Source organism: Balaenoptera physalus (genome assembly GCF_965194825.1).
Source record: "Balaenoptera physalus genome assembly, chromosome: 1".
NCBI classification, from domain to species: Eukaryota; Metazoa; Chordata; class Mammalia; order Artiodactyla; family Balaenopteridae; genus Balaenoptera; species Balaenoptera physalus.
The window spans coordinates 96,505,386-96,531,817 of NC_138882.1; the positions used below are offsets into that span (position 1 = coordinate 96,505,386).

At 36.6% G+C, this 26,432-nt stretch overlaps 1 protein-coding gene across 7 annotated transcripts in view; it reads right to left on the reverse strand.

Moving 5' to 3' along the window:
* MAGI3 (membrane associated guanylate kinase, WW and PDZ domain containing 3) overlaps positions 1–26,432 on the reverse strand; it is a 254,560-nt gene that overhangs the window by 57,889 nt on the left and 170,239 nt on the right. For 4 of the 7 annotated variants that reach the window (XM_082457811.1, XM_082457814.1, XM_082457810.1 and 1 more), the window contains 4 exons: positions 21,377–21,598; positions 17,748–17,925; positions 16,307–16,386; positions 3,920–3,977 (listed from right to left, as the gene is read on the reverse strand). In XM_082457811.1, coding sequence (XP_082313937.1) covers positions 3,920–3,977; positions 16,307–16,386; positions 17,748–17,925; positions 21,377–21,598 — 538 coding nt within the window. The remainder of the gene's footprint in view (positions 1–3,919; positions 3,978–16,306; positions 16,387–17,747; positions 17,926–21,376; positions 21,599–26,432) is intronic. The other 3 variants (XM_082457813.1, XM_082457816.1, XM_082457812.1) reach the window with 2 other exon arrangements.

Sequence of the window (26,432 nt, forward strand, 5' to 3'; positions counted from 1 at the left end):
TTTATGCTATGGAACCCAGATATGCTGACAGGTCACAGAGGAAGAGCCTTCTGGCAACTAAAGAAGGGCCCACAGAAGATGCCTAGAAGTCAAAGCTGCTGAAGTATTCACTATAGCTTCCTTATAAACGTTTCTAATATAGCTAATAACAGTTTTCAAAACTACAGTAGAAGCCCTCATATATGATATAATCAGAACTGTTGGTAATTAATCAGTTAATTTTTTTTAAAGGCAGTTAATGGTAGGAGGGTTTTAAGGTTCTCTAAAGTGAAGCAGCTGTAAAGACACATTTGAAGAAATCTGAGTGTAGAAGCCTTCTAGAATTTTACTATTATTTTTCCAACTGACTCACCCACATCAATTTAGCAGCAACTAAGCAAGTGACTTGCTTTTATCAAACTGTTATCACAGAACAACTCTCACAGTTAAATTTCTTCAAAATTATATAATAATTAGTTACATAATTATAACATAAGTTTAACTGTTTTTTATGATTTAGGCGCAATCACAACTGACTCTTGAAAGCATACAAGAAGTCTGTGGGGGAAAGCAGAAAAGCATGGGGAGACTAGAGGTAGGCCATTAGCCGACAGTATTCAATATACTATGGGTAAGAGTATGTTTTACAGAGGGAACTGAGCATAGGTTATTCTGGCAAGTCAGTTAAGTGTAACTTGGTTAAGAATGCAACTATTGTACAAAAGACGTTTAAGACCGCAAACAGGTCTAATACAGAAGCAAGGGGGAATTATATTCTAGTATTTCTATAGTACAAATATATTTTAGCCAAATGAAATGTATTTTCTAGTAGAATCCATTTTAACGAGAAGTGACATTAGTAAATACCAACAATTAAACAACAAATCATGAGAATTTCAGATTATGATTGTCTTTAGATAGGCTATTACAAAATCTATATGTAAATAGTCATATGACTTGGATATTTTCTTTACCATTTGTGAACATTAATGGTGATGGGGGAGGGGGCAGCAGGGACAAAAAACAACCCTACAGCAAGGTATGCTAGCTTCTGAGTATGCTTCTCTATGCCTTTTAGGCTTCTAGTGCATTATTAACCCTGCAACAGATGTAGGTATTTAGTTTCAGAGCTCTAAATAGGGCAAGTTCTACTTGACATCCTTTGGGTTCTGATTTCACAAAAACTCAGGTATGCTTCTGCTTCTTACTATGAGGAGGGACCTTATCAACTGAGTTACTGTTTACTTCTCTGTGAAAATGAAGACTTTGCTGTTAAGTTAGGTACCATTTTAAAAGTTATTTATTAGGTACTGATAATTTACATAGTCTTAAAAAAATAAAACTAGAAACTGACACTTAGAAAAGAATAAACCTGTTTGGAAAGAATCCTGGCTCACTTTAACGTCATCAGCTAGAATGATTCACTTTGCCACCCAGGTATTAGAACATAAAAAGTAGTAGTATACTCTTTGTTATGTGTGGGAGAAGAGAGTAGAAGTATGCGAATGAATAATCCCTTTCCTGAAAATTCTTTGACAAATAATGTAAGATTTTAGTGAAGGGAGTAATTGCATCTGTCACCTTAGACTATTTAGATTAAAATGTCACCCAAAAAACAAAACAGTAAAAACACTCTCCTTTTCATTTAGTTACTTATACCCATAATATTATTAAGATAACAAATTTTGTCTTCTATAAAACCAGCTTGTGGAAGTAAGAGAGGAGAATATGACAGATTATCAGAAAAATTAAACAAGGGTAGCAAACAAGCTTAATTAAATATATAATAAATAATTTGAAATTTCACCTGTATTAAAATTTTGTATATAAGAATTTTAAGAATTCACCTCAACAAACAAAATCATTATCCTTCACAAAGGGTTAAGATATTAAAAGCAGACATATTTTGACTTTGTCACCTGACTGCATCAAGACAGTTAAAGCAATACGTTAAGACAACATTTCTAAATATATAAGCATTCTTATGGAAGGCCTGCCATTAAATTTTGGGAACAATTTTATTTTCAAAAATAAATTAATCCATTTCAGAATCTCATCTTCTAAAATAAATACTTACCAAAAAAAACCCTGCCATTGCAGTTGGTGTTACTACTATAAGGTTCCTGCCAAGAGCAATCATTGTGCCATCTGGTTTGACAAACTAAGAGAGCCAAAGAGTAGCCATTCAAGTTAACAGCCTTTTATCTCCATCAGTAAACTCACTGCAGATTACTATAGTCGAGATTCAAAGCCTAACTAATCTGGGAATCAAGCCACACTCCAGAGCTCAGCTGACTCCATACTAATGTGCATCTTGAGTACAGCCTGCTCTTTCTTAATCTAATAAATTACCCTCCTGTAAAATGAGCTCGTCTGGGAGCAATCATACAAAATCACATTGCTGCCACTGCTGTTGCTTCTAATCAGGCTATTTCACATACCTCCATGACAGCTGAGAGCAGGTCACTTCAGGATTTGCCCTAAAGTTGCTTCAATATTAGTATATCCTTGCTTAACGAGAACCAGATCATTTAGCCCAAGATTTTATAACAGGCAAATGTCTTTCACCTCTTGACCGTGTACTCAAATTCACTTGGAATGGATACTAAGAGAATGAGAATTATTATCTCAGAAATGTTCAGTAGTGTTAATGGCAAATAATAACTGATTGAAGCCCAATTTAAGTAGACTAACTCTTGGGGAAAATCCCACAATTCCTTTTCAGCTAGCCTTCAAATATTTCTTTGACTAGAAAAATGGTTGGTTTTTTTCTTCTAATTAAATATGCTTTAGAAAAAAAATAACAAAAGAACTGCTGTGAACTTTTCACATCACAGTATTAGAAAGATATGAAATAACACAATGGAAATAAAATTAACATAACCTTTCAATGGAACCAAAATATTGACACTGTTAAGTTACATATCCAAGGGTCAAAATGACTCATTTTCTTAGGGTACAAGTTAGATTTTAAGAAATCAAAAATCCCTCTAACCACAGTGACTCAAGTAACAACCTACACACTAAGATAAAGACTAGCGTTGTAACAGGACTCAGAGTTACTTGCGTTAGGGAAGTGGCACTGCTTTGTGCCAACAAGTGATGAAAAAGTAATTAGCAATCACAAAACTAGAAGATTCTCATGTTCGCTATTTTTCCAGGTAATAATATTTTGCCTTTACTACCTTGGCAGTTGGTGCAGACTCCTAGTTCCCAGGTAAATAGTAACCTCTCTGATGCAATTATTTGCCTGGTACTAGATGCCTGAGGTCAAAATTCTATCCATACCATCTGGAGAGAAAGCAATCCCAACGATCATAATAATGTAGCAATTAGATAAGTGAAGAAAAGGGAAAGAAAAATTAGATGTTGATGTTATCCTAATTTCTCTGGCTAACATAGGCAGGTGTTTGATCCTCTACGCCAACAGATTTATGTTAAATTTAACCATAACAGCTGTGTGAGAAGCAACTTTCACCCCCAAAAAGAATACTAAGTTTTCCTTAATTAACTCCTTGAAAGAGAGAACAGTTTTAATTATATACTTCAAAGGTTTGGATCATTATGATACAATGCCCTTAAAGTCCTTTCATTGCTTTCAGAACCATGCAAGTATAGTGTTGAAAGTGACCTTAATAGTTCACCTTATTTCAGTCTTCTATCTACTACTTCTCTCTTTAGAGGCCACAGTAGTACTGACAACATCTCTAGCCATTACTCATCTGGGCAACTTCCCCCTGTCTCTCTATACTTACTTCAAAGCCAGCTTCTAGGGAGCCCAGTCAGTGAAGCAAATGCCCACTGTCCCTACCTTCTCATTCCCCTAGTGGCAAAACCTGAAAGCTGGACTGCAGAAGCATAAAGTATTCCATTCACTCCCTAAAGTTGTGTAATGAAAGGAAAACATTTGGGAGAACATTAACTGAGGTAACAAACTTACTCAACATAGTAGGTCCCATACTGAGGGTCTTCAATTTTCTCCCAGCCATAAGGAAGTTCTGCAAATAAAAAAACCAGAATTGAGTGAAATGCCAGTTTCAAAACCAACAAGAAAAGAATTTACAGAATGAATTTGTGTCTTTTATTTCATTACACTAATATTTGGGAGACAGACGGAAAGCTGAGGGCTCACTTTCAAAGAACAAACACAGTTTGAGTGGTTTCTTCTAGTGAGTATCCAGAGTATAGCTAGTGAGTATCTCGGCAAGTAATCAGAAGCACAGAAGAAAAGATGACATTAAACTCAAAGGTGTTTATTCGAATCACAAGCCATAAAATGATAATTATTTAAGAAATCACCTGATATACTTCTTTCATTTAAAAAGCCTGATAACAATGACGTGAGACACTCTGTAGTTCAATACAAGCAGCAGCTGCGTGTTAAATTTTTCACTATTAGACAAAGGATTTGTCAATTATTTCTGTTATCACATTCTGACCCACTTCTCCCCACAGGAAAGTCCAGCCTTGGATTTTTGCCATTTCAAGTGGGCAATCTAGATTTGCTTAAAATCTAAGAAAATACCTACTGTCCCTTGCAAGAGCTTGATCTAAGTATCTGAAGGAAAATTTATTTAACTACACAGTGCCTTGTGTAGAATCTATATTTACGTACGGTTACAAAGAAATACCTTACATAGGATTATTATGTGTTATTGCAAGTAAACTGACCAATAAAATATAACCAGAAAAACTGAAAGTAGTTGAATTTCTGATAGTTAAAAAAAAATCTGGTCTTTGCAACATAAACTGGCCCTGTCAAGAAAGAATCCCCTTTCCCTCCCACTCTGTTTTCCAAGGTAAGGCTGCTGAAGAATCATTTTATGTCAGACATGGATTAAGTTGGCAGGAGTGTTCCTACCAGGTGGTTTTTATTGCTATCAATTATACATAGGAGCCCAGCAAGAAGGAATTTTTAAAAAATCTATAGTTGTACACTATGAGGACCACCCTGACCACCCTTTTATTTTCAATTTCTTTTAGACTCTTTCTGCTATGCTGAAAAACATGTACACATGTGCACACACATACAAATGACATATGCTAGACAGCAAACAGGCTTAGAAAATAACAAAGTACTTATTCATTTTATATCATTAACCTGTAGTATATCGACTTTGTAAGTAAAAATTCCATTATAATGAACCTGATAAACAATACAAACTGTTATGCTCTAATAAACAGTATTATTCCACATTCAGAACAAAAGGAGAGAATAAATGACTAGCCTCTTGATGAAAGGCTCTGAATCACCTCTACCCCTTTTCTCCAGCATATTTTTTCTGCCTATGTATATATATTAATTACTGGTTTTGAAGCTTGGTGAGTTTTTGTGGTTTTCCTTTGAAGGACCTGGTTGAAATTTCTGAGGTGGAAAAGATGAGAATAGTTGAAAAGTAACTACTATATGAAACAGATCGAAACAACTGAAAAGAACTGGGATACACTCAGTTCACTTTGAGCCTCCACAGCTAGGAAGCAAACAATCATCAGTTAAGTAGGTACAATATTTTATGACCCATGTGAAGAAAAAAAGGACAAAGAGCATCGCTCATCATCCAGTTCTTCAAGGGGTTAAGATGCAACCCACTGCAGTCACCCAGGACAGTGCATCCTGAAAGGAATTCAGGATGAAAATAAAACAAAACAGGATGAGGCACGCCAGTGCTTTGGACAAACGGGCCCCTGGGTAATTAGATGCATATCGCAGGAAGAATTTCAATGATCCCAGATCCTTGCATCTTCCCATACATAGAAAGTACTAAGACCATTAGCTTGAGATGTCTGTTCTTTGTGATTAGCGGTCATCTTTTGCTAAGATGTACGCTTGACTGCGTGAATTTCCCCGCTAAAAACTCATGTATATCCTGGCTCCTCTCCTACCTCTTGGAGCAGTTCTCAGAGCTCCTGAGTCGCTGTCTCCTGGGCTATGGGGCTCAGTAAGACCCTGAACAACACTTAAGCTCATAACTCTCATGTATGTTTTCCTTTAAGTCGACACTAAGCAACTGTTACATGCACATAACATGGATTATATCTGTTGGATTACATCTGTAAAAAAATGCTCTATAATAATATTACCAAAGCATTATCATTGAGGATCTTTCATGAGAGAGCTATTTTTCTTTAATAGAAATTTTCTTGAAATAACATGGGAACTCAATTGTGCTGTGTAAGGATGACTTCTGCAACTGCACCACAACTGGATTTATGCTTTTTAAAAAAAATTTATTTATTTATTTTTATTTATTTATTTTTGGCTTCATTGGGTCTGTTGCTGCGTGCGGGCTTTCTCTAGTTGCGGTAAGTGGGGGCTACTCTTCGCTGCGGTGCACGGGCTTCTCATTGTGGTGGCTTCTCTTGTTGCAGAGCATGGGCTCTAGGTGCACGGGCTTCAGTAGTTGTGGCTCATGGGCTCTAGCGCGCAGGCTCAGTAGTTGTGGTGCACGGGCTTAGTTGCTCTGTCACATGTGGGATCTTCCCGGACCAGGGCTCAAACCCATGTCCCCTGCATTGGCAGGCGGGTTCTTAACCACTGCGCCACCAGGGAAGCCCTGGATTTATGCTTTGTCTTTGAGAATTTTGGAGAATTGAAGCAACTATAGAGATAGTTGAAACTTTCCATTTGCTATCTGAAAAATTCACTAAAAAGGATGTATTAATGCCTAATAAAAATAAAACATCAAAATTAATATATTTCATTGTTGATGTGGAAGTTGAGTCAGCATTTTAGATAGTACTTAAAGAAATTAGCAACTAACAGATAAAGTATAGCCCTTTCTTTAGGAGAGTAAACAAATTGGTAATTTATCTTCCAGATTACTTTCAGCAATCACTTTAAACCCTCATACGTGATAACATTAGCTAGGTTTTTGCAGGGCAGATTCATGCAGATAAAGAAGTGGTTATTGGGCTTCCCTGGTGGCTTAGTGATTGAGAATACGCCTGCCAATGCAGGGGACACGGGTTCGGGCCCTGGTCTGGGAAGATCCCACATGCCGCGGAGCAACTGGGCCCGTGAGCCACAGCTACTGAGCCTGCGCGTCTGGAGCTTGTGCTCCACAACGAGAGGCCGCGATGGTGAGAGGTCCGCGCACCACGATGAAGAGTGGCCCCCGCTCGCCACAACTGGAGAAAGCCCGCGCACAGCAGCGAAGACCCAACACAGCCAAAAATAAATAAATAAATAAATAAAATAAAATAAAAAAAAGAAGTGGTTATTACTTGCCCACTTAAATAAAGGTAATAAAAGCAAGACTAAAATACCTAGCAATTCTATATACTATCCAGTGAGTCAATTCATTTACTGAATTTCTTCCCCTTTTCCTTCCCTTTTTCCCCTCCCTTCCTTCTCTTCCTCCTCTCTCCTTCTTCTTTATGCAAAAATAAAAGTTAGAAACAGTATAGTTCTTGACATCAAGGAGTTCATAGTCTAAAAATGAAGACAGAAGAGAGAAATGATATAATGAAGGTAAACGCAAGCTTTTGGGGAGAGCGGAGGAATGACACCAATTGTTTGGTAAAGCAGCTATCAGAAAAGCCTTCTAAAAGAGGGTGATGTTTGCGCAGTCTTAAAGAATGAGTTGGGATTGGGGAGAGGGAGGCCATTCCATAGATCAAAGAGCACTGAGGTACTAAGAATGGCTGGCATTTTCAGTAATTACAAATAATGTGATAGGGCTAGAGTGAAGGATGTATGCAAGGGGGCTTGTCTTATAAGCAAGCACCAAAACACATTTCTGGAGTGCTGGGTTAAGAAGTTTGGTCTTTATTTTGATGATGATGAAACTGACTAAGCTGGACTGAGACATGATTACATTTATATTTAGGAAAGATTATGGGCAGCAGTAATAGCGGGTGAAATAGATGGAGTGGAGTGAGAATAAAAGCAGACAAACAAGAAAGTCATTAATAGCTTAGGTAAGAAATTATGAAGGTTGGAGCTAAGACACTGGTAGTGGGAATACAGAGAAAGAATGGATAGTAGAGACAAGGAAGTCAAAGCAACAGAACTCAATGACTAACACGAAGACTGAGGGAGGAAGAGAGGGGAGGAGGCCAAGATGATCCCAAGGTTAATGGCTCTTCAGGCATGAAGATGATATATTATCAAATATTTACTGGAAACCAATGATGAAAATAGCTGTGGGAAGAGGAAAGAGGTATTAATTTGGATTTAGAGGCATTTAGGAGACAGATAATATAGGAAAAGTGCCTAGCACCATTGGACACTTAAGAGATGGCAGGTTTTTTAAAGTCAGAATTGATAGAACTTGGTACTCAACTGCAATGAAGAAGATAGGGTGAGGATAAAGTTGAGGATGACAGCCAGTTTTAGGCTCACGGAACTGGGAGGATGTAATGTCATTTGGTGATGGCAGGAAGCTCAGGTATAGAGAATATTTAACTCAGTTTGGGAGGTGTTACATTTGAGGGGCTATGCAACATCCTTATAGAGATAGCCAACAATCTCTTGGAAATATGAACCTGGTCCTCAAATGAGAAATGTAGGAAGGAAAGGATTTGGGAGACATTGTAGTTAAAGCCATGGCAGTGGACAAGATTACCTAGATAAATTGTGAACAGAAAAAGATGGAGAATAGAAGCTTAGGGGCATTAACAATTTAAGGAGCAGAGACAGTAAGAATAGTCAGGGGGAATGATGTCAAAGAAGACAAGAGGGGAGCATGGTCAACGCTAACAAATGCTTTATAAGGCTGTCAGGACTCAAGATAAGGGCTAAAAAGAGTCCACTACATTTGGCAATCAGGTCGGAGGTTATTGGTAACCTTAAGAAAACCAGTTTAACTAGAAAGGTAAGGGGCAAAATTCAGCATATTGTAATATTAAAGAGTAAAATAAAAGGTGGAGCCCTTAAGAAGAGAGCCTTTTTTTTTTCTTTTTCTTTTTTTTGGAAACTCGGTTGTGAAAAACATAGTGTGAGAACTGTGGAGAAGTAGGGTCAAGAGAAAACGTGTTTATTTACTTTTGAGATAGGAAAGAGCTAACCGTATTTTTCTGTGTTAGAAGCTAAAGCATTCCCCCCAAAAGCTGACTCAAAAGGCAAAACTATTTCTGGCATATCAAGCAGTTGATTGTTTCTAAAGCCCATAAATTTCTTTCCTCTTCTCCAAATAGGATTTTTCTTATTTAAATATATGAATTACAATTGTTTTCTCATTGTGGAGCTCTATTCAGTTGATAATTTTCTTTTACCATTCTCTAAATTCTAAAAACGATATCGACATTCAATACATTTTAGTAAAAATGTCTTTAGTAAAAAATTTAATCTTTCTTTCATCTTAAGAGAAAAGGAGTGGGTTGAGAGAGTAAAATGGATTCCTGATGTTGAATTTTTAAGATAAAACAATTTAACTAAATTTAACTATAACAATTATTTTAAGTGGAAGATAAATGTGTACATCGATTAAACCATCAGATATGGTATAAAAACACAGGTTCTGAATATCACAAGACTGGGGAGAAAAGGGCAAGTTTTAGAAACTGTGAGGTTTTTCTAGAAGATCTTCAATGTTCAGCAGAATGCAAACAATATCTTAAACTATAAAAACTGACATTTAAAATATTGTTATTACTATCCCCTTTTGAACATCTACTCTGTGCAAAGTATTGTGGAAATTACCAATGTAAGTCAGATACAGTCTAGTCTGGAAATAGCCTATTGTGGGGCTATTTCTCCCCTATTGAGGGAGGAGACAAAATATACAGCAGAAGTGACAAGGGTTGGCCGAGCATAAAACAAATAGGTTGAAGGTTCCAAATTTTGGGGTCCCCATAGGGAAGTACAGGTGATGTTAGAAAGGCACACCCAGTACTGGGGGTGGGAGAGTAACTCTTAGATTAAAATGTTTTGAACATCCTTAGAATACTGAGTGCAATTCTGGTTGCTCTATCTTAAGAAAGATATAATTAAGATGACCATATAATGTATTCTACACTTTTGAGAGTAAAAGGGGATGCTGTTATTAATTATGCTGGGACAGCAGGAATAAGCTGGATTAGTCCTTGGCCAACCAAGACATATGGTCACCCATAATGTAAAGAGCATTAGTGGATCACACTCATCCAGAGAAACATTTCCAGTTTCTCTGAGTCCCTTTACTTTGTTCTCCAAGGAAGAAAGAATGCCTTATCTGACTGGTGAGTTTTAGAGAATGAATTCTACGTGCTTGGCTCAGGGCCTCTTGGGTTCTCTTGCTGTTCTGGATGCTAGCCTGCCTGCAGAGAGGGTGCAATCTGGTCTTTTCACCATGTCTGCCTTGTGGGAGGGGTCAAACAGCTGAACACAGAGACCAGAGATTGAGTGCTTAAGTCTGCCTCCTGTAGGGGTAAAATATTAGTAAGCCCAATAGAGGTGCAGAGCTAAAGCTATGTTCACTCAGCAGATGGTATTCTAACCTCATCTCTGTTTCCTGCGTCCTGTGTCTCATACATGAGGTGTATGAGAAGTGTCAGCTCTCCTATTTTCTCTGTATTGACTCCTCACTAGTGAATGAAGACAGAATTCTTTTTTTTTTTTTAACTTTTTTTTTTTTTTGGCCATGAGGCATGTGGGTTACTAGTTCCCCGACAAGGGATTGAACCCTCGCCCTCTGCATTGGAAGCGCGGAGTCCTAACCACTGGACCACCAGGAAAGTCCCAAGACAAAATTATTATTTATTGCTTCCCTCAGAACCTTAAAGAAATTAAATATTATTTTCAAGAAGGATGACCAAAATAATCTGGAGCATAGAGTAGCTTCTTTCCTTCTTTTCCTTTCTTTCTTACATCCAAACATTTAAGTCTCTACTGAAGGGATATATAGGTAAGACAAAATTCTTGCTCCTACAGAGTGTAGGCACCTAGTAGTGCCTACTAGGCAATGTAGTAGTAAGTGCTACAACAGAAATATGCATGTGGTACTGTTGCGCACAGAGGAGAGAACACCTAATCCTGACCTGGAAGAGAATGACAGAGGAGGCTACAAAAAATTATACTTTACATCTGAGCTTAAAAGGATAAGTAGGTACGAGCCAGGTGGACACAGGGGAAAAGGCTGGTTCCTGGCAGAAGAAATGGGCCTGTGGAAAAGGCAAAGATAAAAATGTGTCATACTTATGGCATGATAATACTTTGAGAGAGAAATATAGAATACAGTTCAATTACAAAAAATCTTCAATACTTCCCCATGGAGTCTCGACTTTATTCTGCTGACAGTAGGGAGCCATTAACTATAATGGCCATTAACCTGAGCAAGGGAGAGGTATGAAGGCAGTTATATTTTAGAAAGATTAATTGACAATGTAGCTAAAGTTTTTTGATCATGTAGTCTTATCAGTAAAAAATCTGACAATGTACTTCCAAGAGATTTATATATATATATATTCATAAACATATACATACTACTCTACTAACATGTATTTACATAATAAAACATACACAAAATAGAAGTTTAAAAAGGAGATGGGAGACTTCCCTGGCGGTCCACTGGTTAAGACTCCATGCTTCCAATGCAGTGGGCACGGGTTCCATCCCTGGTTGGGGAACTAAGATCCCACATGACGCGGGGCACAGCCAAAATAAATAAATAAAAAATAAAGAGATGAAGACTAAACAATTATCCCTAGTTTACCTCAATGTGGTTTAAAAAAGCTCACATGAGGTGTATGAGAAGTGTCAGCTCTGCCATTTTCTCACTATTAGCTTGGGCTTGCATATTTGTATTATCTTCAATCAGCAGTGTCTTTGTAGAAATCCTTTTAAGCCACATTTTAATTTTGTGTGGGTTAAAAACCATGTAACATAGTCTATAAATCCACTCAACTGTGTACAGGTAACTGCAAAACTTTACAGGGCTCTTGGCAAGAGCAAGGGTGCCACCCATGTTCTTCCCTCAAGACACTCTGGGGAGTGTACATGATAATCTGACATACAGAATGAGGTAGAATGCCATTACCAATCTGTATATAAAATAGTAGAGAAGGTTAATTTATTTTTTCCCAATAGAAACATTATGAAAAGTTCTGACATTTTTTTCCTGTACCCGAACAGATAGTTGGAACACCACCATTTTACAGACCACTGGCATAAAAGATATACTGGAGGAGAACTGTAGGAAAAAAAGACCAAGAAAAATCCAAGCGTGTGGTAGTCAGAGGAAGGGAGAGGAAGATACAAAAAAAAAGCATGAATAGATAGAGGCATAGGTAGCTATGTGAAAAAGCAAATAGAGCAAAATGTTCATTATAATACATGTATTCACTGAAAAATTCTTTCAGTTTTTCTGTGTTGGAAAATTTTCATAATAATATATTGGCAAAATATAGAAAAAAGAAAGAGCAGGGATTGGAAACTATATAGGGAATAGAGCAAACAGAGAGGAAGAAGCAAAAGTGACTCAAAGGATTTTGGCCCAGACGATTATGAGGGTGGTACCTATGACAGAAAGAGGAATGGGGTGACTATGGGGGAAAGATGCTAAATTCAGTTTTAAGTATGTTTATCTGAAGTGCTAGTAGGGCAATCAAAAGGAAAGTCTCAAATGTAATGGGAAATACAGAAATAGCATTCAGAACAGAGGACAATACTAGAGGTTTAGATAAGGAGCCCAGCTACAGTAAATTGATAGTTAAGGCTATGAAAATAAATACATTCTACAAGGGAAACAGGAAAAGGCAGAGAATTGAACTGAAACAATTAGTCGGGAGGAAAAGGAATGGAGCCCAGCAAAAGAGACATGCCCGAGAAGACTAATACCACATTCACAATCTTTAAAAAATCCAATTCTATAGTATTACATATTCTAGTTTACCTTCACAATGGGTGACTTCACCATAAGAAACTTACTATGAAGAGCCTTATAGACAAGGGAAGTATAAGAAATTAGTTTAAAAATTATTTCGAGGTATAATTTACATTCAACAAAATACACAGATCTTAGGTGCTCATTCAATGATTAAAATATTGATTTAAGTGCTTGTTCAAGTATAAAAAATGAGTTTTGGCAATTGCATGTGCCTATATAACCGTCACCCCAAACAAGGTGGAGAATATATCCATCATTCCAGAGAATTATTTCAATGCACCATTCTCCCCTCCACCCCCATCATTTTCTGACTTCTATCAGCATAGATGAGTTTTCCTGGTTTTAGGCTTTAAATAATGGATAATTAAGTATCCATTCTTTTGTGTCTGGCTTCTTTCATACAACATGTTTCTGAGGCTCATCCATGTTGTTGAGTGTTATCAACAGCTTTTTCTTTTTACTGATGAGTAGTATTTCATTGCATGAATATACCACAACAGGAGAATGTTTATCCATTCTCCTGTTGATGAATATCTGGGATGTTTCCAGGTTGGAGCTATTATGAATAAGGCTGTCATGATCATTCAGGTAAAGTCTTCTGGGGAACATGTGTTTTCATTTCTCTTGACATAACACCTCATGGGAAACTGCCAACATTTCTCCAGAGTGTTCACATAATTTTATATCCCCACCAACAAGTAAAAGATCCAGTTGCTCTACAATCTCACCGATCTTTGGTATTGTCAGTGTATTTGACTTTAGCCCTTTTAGGGGGTGTGAATGACATCTCACTGTAGAGACGATTAATGATAAGCACCTTTTTATGCTTTTAAAAAAATTGAGGTATAGTTGATGTACACACCTTTTCATGTTCTTAATTGGCTATTCTTTATCTTCTTTTGTGAAATGTCTGTTCAAGTTCTTTGGCCATTTTATTTTATTTTTAGTTATTTATTTTTGGCTGCATGGGGTCTTCGTTGCTGTGCGTGGGGCTTCTCTAGTTGTGGTGAGTGGGCTCTACTCTTCATTGTGGTGCATGGGCTTCTCATGGCAGTGGCTTCTCTTGTTGCGGAGCACAGGCTCTAGGCGCACGGGCTTCAGTAGTTGTGGCATGTGGGCTCAGTAGTTGTGGCTCACGGGCTCTAGAGTGCAGGCTCAGTAGTTGTGGTGCCTGGGCTCAGTTGCTCCGCGGCGTGTGGGATCTTCCCGGACCAGGGCTCAAACCCGTGTCCCCTGCATTGGCAGGTGGATTCTTAACCACTGCACCACCAGGGAAGTCCTCTTTGGCCATTTTAAGAAGCAACTTTATTGAGGTATAATTTACATATCACATAAAATTGTTCTGCTTGAAAAAATGTACAATTCATTGATTTTTAATTTACTGAGTTGTGCAACCATCACCACAATCCAGTTCTGGGAAATTTCCATCACCTCAATAAGATCCCTTGTGCTGTTTACAGTTAATCTCTATTCCCTTCCTTAGCACTGGGCAACCACTAATCTACTTTGGCTCTATAGATTTGCCTATTCTGGACATTTCATATGAATGAAATCATGCAATACTTGATCTTCTGTGTCTAGTTTCTTTCACTTGGCATAACATTTTTTGAGGTTCGTTCGTATTGTAGTATGTATAGTATTTCATTTCTTTTAATTGCTGAACAATATTCCATTGTATGATTACACCACATTTTATTTATCCATTCATTGTTTGATGGACATCTGAGTTGTTTCTACTTTTTAGCTATTATGAATAGCGCTACTACGAATATTTACATTCAAGTGTTTGTGTGGACATATGTTTTCATTCCTCTCGGGTAGATATCTAGGAATGGAAGTGCTAGGTGATATGGTAAATTTATATTTAACCTTTTAAGAAACTGCCAAACTGCTTTTCAAAGCAGTTGTACTATTTTACATTCTGCACAGCAATATACAAGGGTTACTGTTTTTCTCCATCTTTGCTAATCTCAAAATCATGAAGATATTCTCCTAAATTTTCTTCCAAAAGCTTTAGGGTTCTAGCTTTGAGCCATCTCAAATTATTTTTTGTACATGGAGTAAGGATATAGTTGAAGTTCATTTCTCTTTATGAATATCCAATTGTTCCAGCACCATTTGTTAGAGATTTTCCTCCCCTCACTGAACTGACTTGGCACCTTGTCTGCAAATTAAGTGATCACATATGTGTGCATCTATTTCTGGATTCTCTTACGCTGTTCCACTGATCCATTTTCTAGCCTATGGATAGACGACACTCTTGATTACTGTAGCTTTATAGTACGTCTTCAAATCTGGTAGCCTAAATCCTTTATCTTTGTCCTTTTTAAAGTCTGTTTGGCTAACTAGAGTCTTTGTACAGTATGTCCATGTATATTTTAGAATCAGTTTGTCAGTTTCTTAAAAACAGACTTTTAGAATTTTGATTGGGATTGTATTGAATCTAGATATCAATTTAGGGAGAATGAACATCATTAACAATATGTGTTATCCTACCTACATAGTATATCAATGAGCACAGTATATCTCTTCAATTATTTTAGGTCTTCATTAATTTATTTCAGTGATGTTTTGTAGTTTTTAGTGTAGAGGACTTGCACATCTTTCAGTAGATTTGTTCCAAGGTATCTTTTTCTTAATATCATTACAAATAAATTTTAAATATTTCATTTTCCAATTGTTTATTCCTAGAAAAATTCTATCATGCTGAACAAAATATGTATCAATTCTGCTTAAATTTTTTTCATAGACTGGAATTCAGTCTATAGGAGGACTATCTGACTTTCATTCTAATCCATTCATTTTTTTTTTAAAACCAAGGTAAATAATTTCTGATGAGTCATACAAAATCAATGCAAATTTTATTCATCTACACTCTATATTCAAGAAGACACAGCAAACATTTTGGTTGGGGTAAATTCTATACTTATTTGTAAGACTATACCATTAAGTAGAACCTGTAACATACAAGACAGACAAGCATTATTATCTAATAATTCGCAGAGAGATAATTTTTCTACCAAGCAGTAAAAATTGTGTCTGGGTGAGAGGTATATTAAAGACTTTCACTGAGTTTCTATTGCTGCTGTAAATGGCAAAGGATTATAAATACTGGCATATCTATCCTAGTGATACTAAATTAAATATATTTTTGAGATTAGCAGGCATAATAAGGCTACCCTGTGGTTGAGAATGCACCTAACTTATTAAACTATTTATTTCGAATTTTAAAAGTTTGTTTTAAAACAAAGTTAAAAAAATGGCAAATTCATTTTTATTAAGGTTTTTTTTTTAAAAGGATTTAATTGTATACTTCTCAAAAAAAGAGAAATAAAGACTCTCACAAAATTAGATGCAATGACATAATGACCAGAATCAGCTGATTATGATATCCACCCACTCCTTATGTGCTTATGCACATTACGGTTTGTTTAGGATTTTGGAAAACTTACTATCTAAGCAAGAAGAGCAAGACGGGATAAAGAGAATAAGTATGGTATAAAAGGTTTCTGAATCTCTACCTCCATCTTCACAGTCTTCAGGGGCTTTGGCTTTCTTACAAAGACGAGGATCCAACCAGGTGGTTGTCTTGGTATTGTGGCTGTTGAACAAAGATTTCAATTAGAAACAGTAAAATAAAGAGGGAGAAAAGTATTTCAAAAGCAAAGACGAAAAGTGACTAAAAGGTATATGATGTTTGAACATTTATCTCCTACAGGCTTCATTTGTATACCTCTGATTCAATAGTCCTGTTGTTCTCAGTCTATTACTTCAAAACTGCCACAGAGGAAATGTAATGCTAGAGGCACTAATTTGAGAATGAAGACTCTAAAGAAGGGATAAAATGTTAAGCGCATAATAACAGATGCTTATCTAAGCAGTCAAAAATGTTTCAGAGGGTGGGCACATGGCCCCATACTGTGCATTATCTTAGCCAAAAAAGCTGCCCTGAAAACCCTGTTTACTTGCTGGCTGAATTCCTTCCTCTCTCCCTCCAAAAACACTATATTTCTTAGGTGCCTGTGATGTGTGGGCATTGTGCTGAGGACTGAGAATATAGAGATGAACAAACAATCAGACAGAGTCTCTGCCCTCACTGGGACTCTTTAAAAATAAAAGAGTTAAATAAAATAAAAAGTTTTAAAGTGTCTGTTTCTGGGACTTCCTTGGTGGTCCAGTGGTTAAGACTCCGCGTTCCCAATGCAGGGGGCCCGGGTTCGATCCCTAGTCAGGGAACTAGATCCTGCATGCGGCAACTAAGAGCCCACGTGCTGCAACTAAGACCCGGAGCAGGTCAGACCCAGGTCACCATGCAGTAAATACTAATGCTAAAACAAAGCCATCACACTGCTGAGTAGACAGTGTTATAGTTTAAGTATCTGAAATATGAGGATCTTAAAGAAAGAAAAATCCTGGAAGAAAATATATATGAAGGCAATAAAATATAAATTAAAGTTATTATCAAAGCAGTGGGAGAATAACAATGTGATCAAAGGATCTTTTCTTGGTGTTTCCAATTTGAGATTAATTCACTAATCTCTACGTTGATCTCTAGGTCTGAAAATATTTAGCTCAGTTAATAAATATGGCCCCCTTCCAAATGATGGTAATTTGTGAAATGCTCATTAAGTTGGACACTCTACCCAAAAGGTTAAAAAAAAAAAGGCAAAGCAAAATATCCTTTATTCCTTGCATTTTTCATTATTAGTGATAAATCTGTTTTTAATCCTCCTGTTTTTTATAAAACCAGACGTCAAATACAATATTCCTTTATCCAAATCAAATAAAAATGAAATATCATCCAGGGAAACAATCAGATTAAGAATCAATTGTAACTTTTATGAAAAATATTTTTAAAGAAAGAAAAAAGAAATGGAAGCCTTGTGAAATGAGGTTAAGAAAATTTAAAGGTAAGTCTCACAGTGGCAGGGCACATTAGAAAAGATACAGACATGTGCTTACTCAATGAAGTAGATCATCCCCGTATCAGTGTAGGCCATTTCCCAGTTTTTGGGCAGCGGTTCCAGATTCTCGTCTCTCATCATATAATTTCTAAAGTCCATGGAACTATTTGTTTGGTTGTAACTTGGGACAGTCTTTATCCAATCAGACGACTCAGAATGCCTCTCTCTGTTTTCTGCTATTCCAACAGAACAGCGTGAGAAGTAAAGTTACATTCTCTTCAAACAGCCTTAATTCTAACAAAATGCCAAATATATATTGCAAATTTCCTTGTCTACTATGTCCACATTCTGCTATAACTTTTGAAAAAACAAATAAACACACTGATTTTCTTTTAATTTGCTAAGTGACATTAACCCTGTACAGCACCTCTGATGCTAGTCAGGGAAAGAAGCAAAAAAACAACAATAGAATCAATTCTGTATATACTAAATATAGATCAATCAATATTATACTAAAACAACAGCCACAGCAGCACCTATACAGTTCTTTTATGTGACAGGCTCTATTTTCAGCACCTTACATATATTAACTCATAATTCTCACAGCAACCCTGTGAGTATATATTATTACTATTGCCATTTTATAGAAGAGGAAACTAAGGCCCAACAAGGTTAATAAGTTAATTTAGTCAAGGTTACACAGCTAATAAACAGCAAAGCTAGGATTTGAATTTAAAGGGTCCATGTTCTTAACTGCTTTATCAAGCTGCCTTGTGCACATTTAACACAGGCCTTTAAAATAATACTAATTTTTAAAAATTAAACTCAATAGACTTACTGTTGTTAAATATAATTCTCTGTTGGTAATATTAAAATCCTTTTAGAGTTCCAAAGTCCACAATGTAGGTAAGAATACTAAAATTTGGTGACTCTCTAGGGAGTTCACAATTCATGCACTTAAAACTTGTTTCTAGAACTTAAAAGATAATATAACTGTAATAACTCCAAACTTTGGGCAATGCTTCAGTATCAGAGACTCTTAGAAGAGGCCTTAGATATCATTATATGTCATTCTTTATAGTACTTCCACTCCAACCATCCTTTATCCAACCAAGTTCTATAATCCACTAATCCTACTACTTACTGCCTTTCACTGTTCCTCACCCCGATCCATGCCCTAGCCATGTCCTCATTGCCCTACTTACCCAACTTAAATTCCATGATCAACCACTATACTCACTCCCTTGTAAATACTCCTGATTCCTTTTTCCCTACTTTACTTCACCATACTTGACTGGCTGAACTATAATTCTACTTAAATCTTACTCTCCACATACTCCTTGCCAGTATATGTAGCTGAACGCAGGCGATAGTAACTACTTCACTTTTAACTCATGATCAGTAGCCTCAAGAGGGCATTTAATGATGTATGATAATCATAGGGCATTTCTTTAGTCCATTCGCTCTGACTCTCCTAGATAACGATTTCATACCTTCCTTCTCCTTAAATCTTCTCCTACTTCTGCCTTATCCCTAATCTCATTTGATGACCTTGTTTCCTATTTCACTGAGAAAATAGATGCAAGCAGAACTTCCACAAATTCCCACCGTTATATCTACATAGCAACTGTGCCCATTTTACTCTACCTTCTGTTACAATGGAAGAACTAACTGTGTTTCTAAGCAGATATCTCTATCCCCTCTTGCCTACACACAAGAGGGAGTGTACAAACTGCCTCCCACACACTCTTGGATACACTCCCTTTAAATATTAACAATGAAGAGTCTGGAACACCTGGTTTAACAGCTGCCTTACATGACAAACATAAACTATGGAGCTTACAGATGGGTTTACCTCTAAGGCAACTGCAGTGCTCACTGAAAGGCTCTGCATTAGGAAGTAAAAAAAAGGGCATTTTCTTTTCCTTCAAATTAAGAACATATAAATTCCCATTTGGGGACAGAGTCATGGTTTCTAATCCCAGTCTTAAGCATTTAAAAATGTCAACATAATTTTGAGGGAGAGTAAAGCTGACATCAAAATCAAAAGTCTCTAGGATATGATGACTTCCCTTAACAACTCTAAAGAATTAGATATGAATTCACCTAAACCTTTTTAGACCCGTTTTCACCAAAATATATTGGTGTAATTCATTGAGCATATCTGTGACACAACAATGTGAGATGTTAGGACCATAAAACAGGACTCACACTCTGGAGGGGGACACAAGCAATGAATGTATTAAAACAATAGATAATAGCAAATTTTAATAACTGATAAAGGAAAACAACAGGATACTTTGGGAAAATGATATGGTAATGGATTCTGCAAATTTGAAGATATAATCAAATTTTTTCATTTATTAGTACAACAAAAATATTTTTTTAGCTTCTACTATGTGCTAAACATGGTTTATGGCTCAAGAAATAGCACAATGAACAAAACAAGCAAAAATTCCAACCCTTATGAACCTTATATTCTAGTGTTTTGAATGGAATTATTATCATAAATAGCACTGAAATCAGTTCTGCTGTGATTCCGTGGTTTCCTATTATACTCTTAACTAGCAGTATAAGAATCTCCTAAGCCAGGGGTCTCAACCTCCAACCCCCGGACCTCAGACTGGTACCAGTCCATGGCCTGTTAGGAACCGGGCCGCACAGCAGGAGGTGAGGTGAGGGGCGGGTGAGTGAGCAAAGCTTCATCTGTATTTACAGCCGCTCCCCATCACTCACATTACCGCCTGAACTCCGCCTCCTGTCAGATCAGCGGCGGCCTTAGATTCTCTTAGGAGCGCGAACCCTACTGTGAACTGCACACGCGGGGGATCTAGGTTGCGCACTCCTAATGAGAATCCAATGCTTGATGATCTGAGGTGGAGCTGAGGTGGTGATACTAGCGCTGGGGAGCGGCTGCAAATACAGGTTATCATTAGCAGAGAACTTTGACTGCACAGAGACCATAATAAATCAAGGTACTTGAATCATCCTGAAACCATCCCCCCACTCTGCCCCAGTCCGTGGAAAAACTGTCTTCCATGAAACCAGTCCCTGGTACCAAAAAGATTGGGGACTGCTGTCCTAAGCAATCACTACATTATTTAGGGGTACCCAAAAGGAGAAGATTCTCCACCACTAAATTTCTGTTGGTTTTTCATTTAATGAAAAATATGACAGTCAAGTTTGGAAATTTTCTTTGAGTGATTCAGAATTTAAACTCAAAATATTGCTAACAAACCTTTCAGACAATATTTTTTAGCATACTTCTAAATCTTTGTTTTGGTTGAAGGCTATATCTTAAAACGTCTACATTTTGTTCTAATTCTGTAGAGTAGGACTTAGGCCAACAAGATTCCCATATGCAAGCACCAGAAATGAATCTCAAATCTTTTAGGCAGCAGGGTAATGGCATATTGTATTATTATCAATACTAATGATAGTTTATAATTGATTTATCAAAACTGCCACTAATGATAGTTTATAATTGATTTATCAAAACTGCCACTTGGAGCAACTCACTTCAGCTTACAAGGTGGTCAACAGAGATACACTGTTTCACACAAAACCTTAAAAAAAAACCCTGAGAATCCCATCACTTTCTCTGCATGTGCTTTGTGGAAAATTTTACTACTTCCAATTCAGTGTCATATTAAAGTCAACCTTGAGGATTAGCCAGAAGTTGTTTACCTACTGACGAACCTGCATTTCCACTACCGTTAACAGCTTCCTTGTCTTCATCTTCTTCCTCTTCAGGAAGAGAACTGTCCATTCTTTCCATCTTGCTGACAGATGTAGTTCGTTTTCTTTGGGATTCTGTGTCAAACTCATTATCAAAGAGGACCTGATCAACTGGATCTGGCTGGAAAGGGCTGGGTTCTGCTGGAGGCTTGGGAGTTCCATAGAAGTTTCCTGAAGTGGACAAAATAACAGCTGCTGAAAGTGTTGAATGCTGAATTGAGAGTCAGAACAAAATGATCTAGTGTATGTCTCTGCCCTGTTATCTTATACGGAAGTTTTTGAATACCCACCGTTGGCTAAAAGGAGGCCAAAGCACTTTTTCTTGGAGAGGAAGAGACAGAAAGACCAGGAAGAACTTATTTCTCAAGTGCCCTAACACTATATACTATCTAACATTATCTAACACTTTAAGACTATTTGTACCTAAGGCCAGGAAGTTGACTTTACGTATGTAGGTTAGTTATTCCTACAGGGCTTGCTTTGCATGAGTTCTATATTAGGGCCTAATTTCTGAATTTAAATGCATCAATGCTCTTGTGTAAGACTAACTGGCATAAAAAGTGGGAGTAAAGGAGGAGAAAACTAACTCAAATAATTTTGTTCTGATATGTAACATAATGAACTATTTTGGTAAAATAAGGAAATATGCAGGCAAAGGATAAAGCTAAGAACCAACCAGTCTGTTCTGAAATGTAGGCTGCTTATGTAAAAGTAATTTTTTAAAAGTTTTTCTGAGCATTTTAATTATATTATTTTATCTGGCAATTTATTGAACAAATAGAGAATTTATTAGCATAACTCAATATTGGCTTACTCTCAGGAAAGCAAGAAATACTTTAATATGTTGTCTTGTAAATCAGTAATTTTTGCAGTAAAAATGAATGTCCCAGAATAGAATGAAAACAACTGAATATCTGCTCAGTTTTCCATGTAGTCCCCAATAGGCAGCCACGTACAATGGAAAATGTTCAGTGGGTCTAGCTACATTAAAAGTTTGTGGCTCCTGCTAGTTTTGACCTTATATCAACCACTATGCTGATGTTACAGAAAGATAAACATGGACAGGGAATAAAATACTCATCTTCTTCTCTTATTTTTAAAAAAATCTCCAAATTCCTTGACTCCTAAGGCGGTAATTAAGATGCTCATTCATATACAGTAAATTAATGGGGTATATAATGGATTATTTTTCCAAGATGAAAAAAAAACAACAACAACATAGGTTATTCACCACATCAGTGAGGCAAATCTACAAATAACATGGTTTACCTTAAGTCGTGCTTGCTTTGAGGGGGAAAGTATTAAGATAAATTCTTTGGAAATTTGACTTCGGGAGTTAATTGTCATTAAAATACTCAAGACAATGGAATCAAAATAATAAGACTTTTCAACCACATCTTGCCTCTCCCCACTCAATTACTCCCTTGCTTCCAAATCCACGTTTGAAATGGAGTTACTCCTGTCATGCAGATGGATGGAAAGCTTCATATTAAAACAGACTAAGAGGATCTCTGCAAACTTTCTGGCCCATAAGTAAAGCAAGGACCAATGAAAAAGCCAGTTCACATTTCTCTGGGACAGAGGACGCAGAAATGCTCCAAAGAGAGGTTTGGTTGGGGAATAGGATGCTCTAGGATCTCATTTTTTCCTGCATTATGTCCAATAATCATCCAAGAAATTTGGATGTACCATGAAAAAGTTAAAAGTCCACTTTTACTTTTTTTCTTTTTTTTCAGTTTTTCTAAGGACGGTAGTTTTACAGGAAACACTAGAAACACATTTTACTGTGTATTCTTAGTAATTATTATCTGACTCTAGGGTGAAAATTAGAGAAATTCAGGATATTGTGATTGTTATATCCATAATCACTGATAAGAATTTAGAACTTCGTAATAAATTCTGGCAGTTTCCTTATTTTTAAAAAATTATTGGCTTAGATTAAAAAAGAAAACTAGCATTGCTTATAAGTAAATTGGATCTATTTTTCTTGAATTGTTGGTAAATATCAATATTTCAGATATTGGAAGGTTCAGAATTACAAAGTTTGTGAACCTTGACTATAGTTATTCACAGAAAAATTTTTCATCTTTTTGAAGCTGTTTTGGAGCTTTTTCTTTTTCTCTTTTTTCTTTTCTGAAGGGTTTTCATTTTTACAATAGAACAGTCAACCATTACATATTTTAAACCTATATAAAATCATATACAATAGTGTTAGAATAGTATTAGAAACTTATTTACTTATTTATTTACACATCCCCAGATACTAACTTTTGCCAGATTCCTTTCAGGTCTCCCCTTTTTCCCTCTTTAATGACACACATATACAGTCACATATATAATTAAAGCCCTAATTTCCTGTCTCTGTTCTTCCCACTCTCTCCCCGAGTTATCCTTATGTTGGTATATGTCATTTCCCTGCATATTATGTACATCTAGGACATATGTATATGCCTACATAACATATAAATACTATTGTTTTAATAAAAGCTTCATGGAGTGTTTATGACATTTCATATCTTTTTTTCTAAACAGTATACTGTCCGTATCCTTTTGCAACCTTCTTTTTATACAACTGTATTTCTAAGACTTATTCCTGTTCATACATGTAGATTCTAGTCACCTAACTGTTATATAATAGTCCATTTTTATGAACAAATTAAAATGTATTTTATTAATTCCTCTACTAAAAGAGAGTTGGTTGCATTCCCTTATTGTTTCAAATGATGCTATAATGACTATTCGGGTACATGTCTGCATATGTACATAGACAAGGGTTTTTCTATAGCAGGCATCCAGAGAGGGAACTGCTAGGTCAGAGTTAGGTGCATCTTTGAATTTACTAGCTATTGCCAAGATGCTCTCCAAAGGGATTGTATCATTATATACTCTCGCCAGCTGTGTGTGGGGGTTTGCATTTCCCACAATTATCAGACTTTAAAATCTCTGTCAATCTTATGGGTGTGAAATGGTGGATGACTGTTCATGTTCTTAACAGAAGCAAATGTAGAGGAATATCTTTGTGATCTAGGGGCAGAGAAGGACTTCTTCAACGAAACTTCAAAGCATAAATCATAAGGAAAACAGTGATAAATCTGACAGACAAAAGTTAAGGATTTCTGTTTAATGAAGAAACACAGGACAAGGTTATTAGGTGACAGAATGGGAGAAAATATCTATATCCAATAAGGGATTAATATCTAAATATCTAAGGAATGTCTACAAACTGCAATGTGATTGAGATCCCACTTTTTAAAAAATGGACAAAGCAAATGAATAGACAATTTGCATTAGTCCAAGAAAACTAACAAGCATATGAAAAGATGCTCAAACTCTCTGACTACCAGAGAAACTAAAATTAAAATGAGATACCACTTCTACAACCATCAGATTGGCAAAATTATAAAGCTGGACGATGCCAAGTGTTGAGGAGTACGTGGAGTCATTACTGTATCTGCTACAGAACCAAATCCCTATGGCACTGCTGATGGGAATAGAGACTGCAGAGCTACCCAAAACTACTTCATCACATTAACTATAGGTATACCTTATAACCCAACAATTGGATACATATTCCACAGACATTCTCACACAGGTCTGTAAGAAGACGTGTGTGAGGATGTTGCAGATTTATCTGTGGTGATGAGGAGTTGCAGGCAATCTGCAAGTCCGTCACTAGGAGAATGGTTAGGTAGTGGAGTCACAACATGGAGTACTGTGCAGCAGTTAAAAAACAATGAATTACAGGCAAATACAGTACAGCAACATGGATGAATCTAAAAAACACAGTAATAAGTGAAAACAGTTAACAACTAATGAGATACATTTAGAACATGGTCCAGATGTAAATAATAAATACATGTACACAAGACACAATATACATTTTGCAAGAACACATGCAAACAAAAACATATACATTAAACACATCAGAATGGTTGCCTGTAAGAGGGAGGTGAATGGGTGCAGGCTATCTGCATAAAAATAAAAAATAAGCGGCTGTCATTTCCTCTGAGAAGTCTCCACTGGCCATCTTATCTAAATAAGATATTCCTATTATTTCCTTTAAATCCCTTGTTTTTGTTTCCTTCATAACATCTCAATTTGGCTATTTTGTTTGTTTTCTGACTGCCTTCCCCACTAAGATATAGGATTTATGAAGGCAGTATCATTTCAGTATTGCTCAGCACAGCATCTCTAGCCCCTCTGATAGTGCTTGGCACACAGTATGAAAGAAGGATCAAATAAATTAATAAATAATGAATGAGTCATGGGAGCTAAGCCCAGAAAGGGTGGCTGGGTCAAACTTAGCAGGCAAAAGGACATCATTAAAGATTCTGAAGGAGAGAGACATGACCAGAACTGCACTTGAGGAGGACTAGCATAGTAGCAACGAGCAGGGGGGATTGGTGAGAGGGAAGAGACTGGAACAAATGAGATCAACTGCGACAGCCAGCATGAGCTAGTCCAGTGAGCCTGCAATGAGGTCGTGAAAGTAAAAAGAAAGGCAGTGCGAAAGCTGCTACAAAGGAAGAAATGACTAGATTTGGTAACACACTAGATGAAAACTGTGAGAAAAAGAAAGAAGTAAATGAAGACTCCCCTGTTTTGAGCTCTTGGTGCAGCTAAAGAGAGAAATTATTCTTTTGGATAGAGCACAAATGCATATTTGGATATGCTGAATTCATGGTTAGATACTTATTGAACACCATCTCTAGGCACTGAAGATAATATTGAGTAAGAAAGACGTGATATCTGCTTTCACAGAGCTTGTGAAAAAGGCAATTATAATAGCTGATAAAGCAATGATGGAGAAGTACAGGGTGCTATGGGAGTGCACAAGCTTGCCAGTGAAGAGTGTTAGATAAAGAAAAAAAAAAAAAGTTCTAACAAAGAATCATTTAAAAGTTGAAATTGATCTTAAATCAGTACTTCCTAGAATCAAGTGAGTAAAGAGTTATGAAAAGAAAACCAATTTTTCTGTTTTTGTTATTTTCCTCCTCCAATCTAT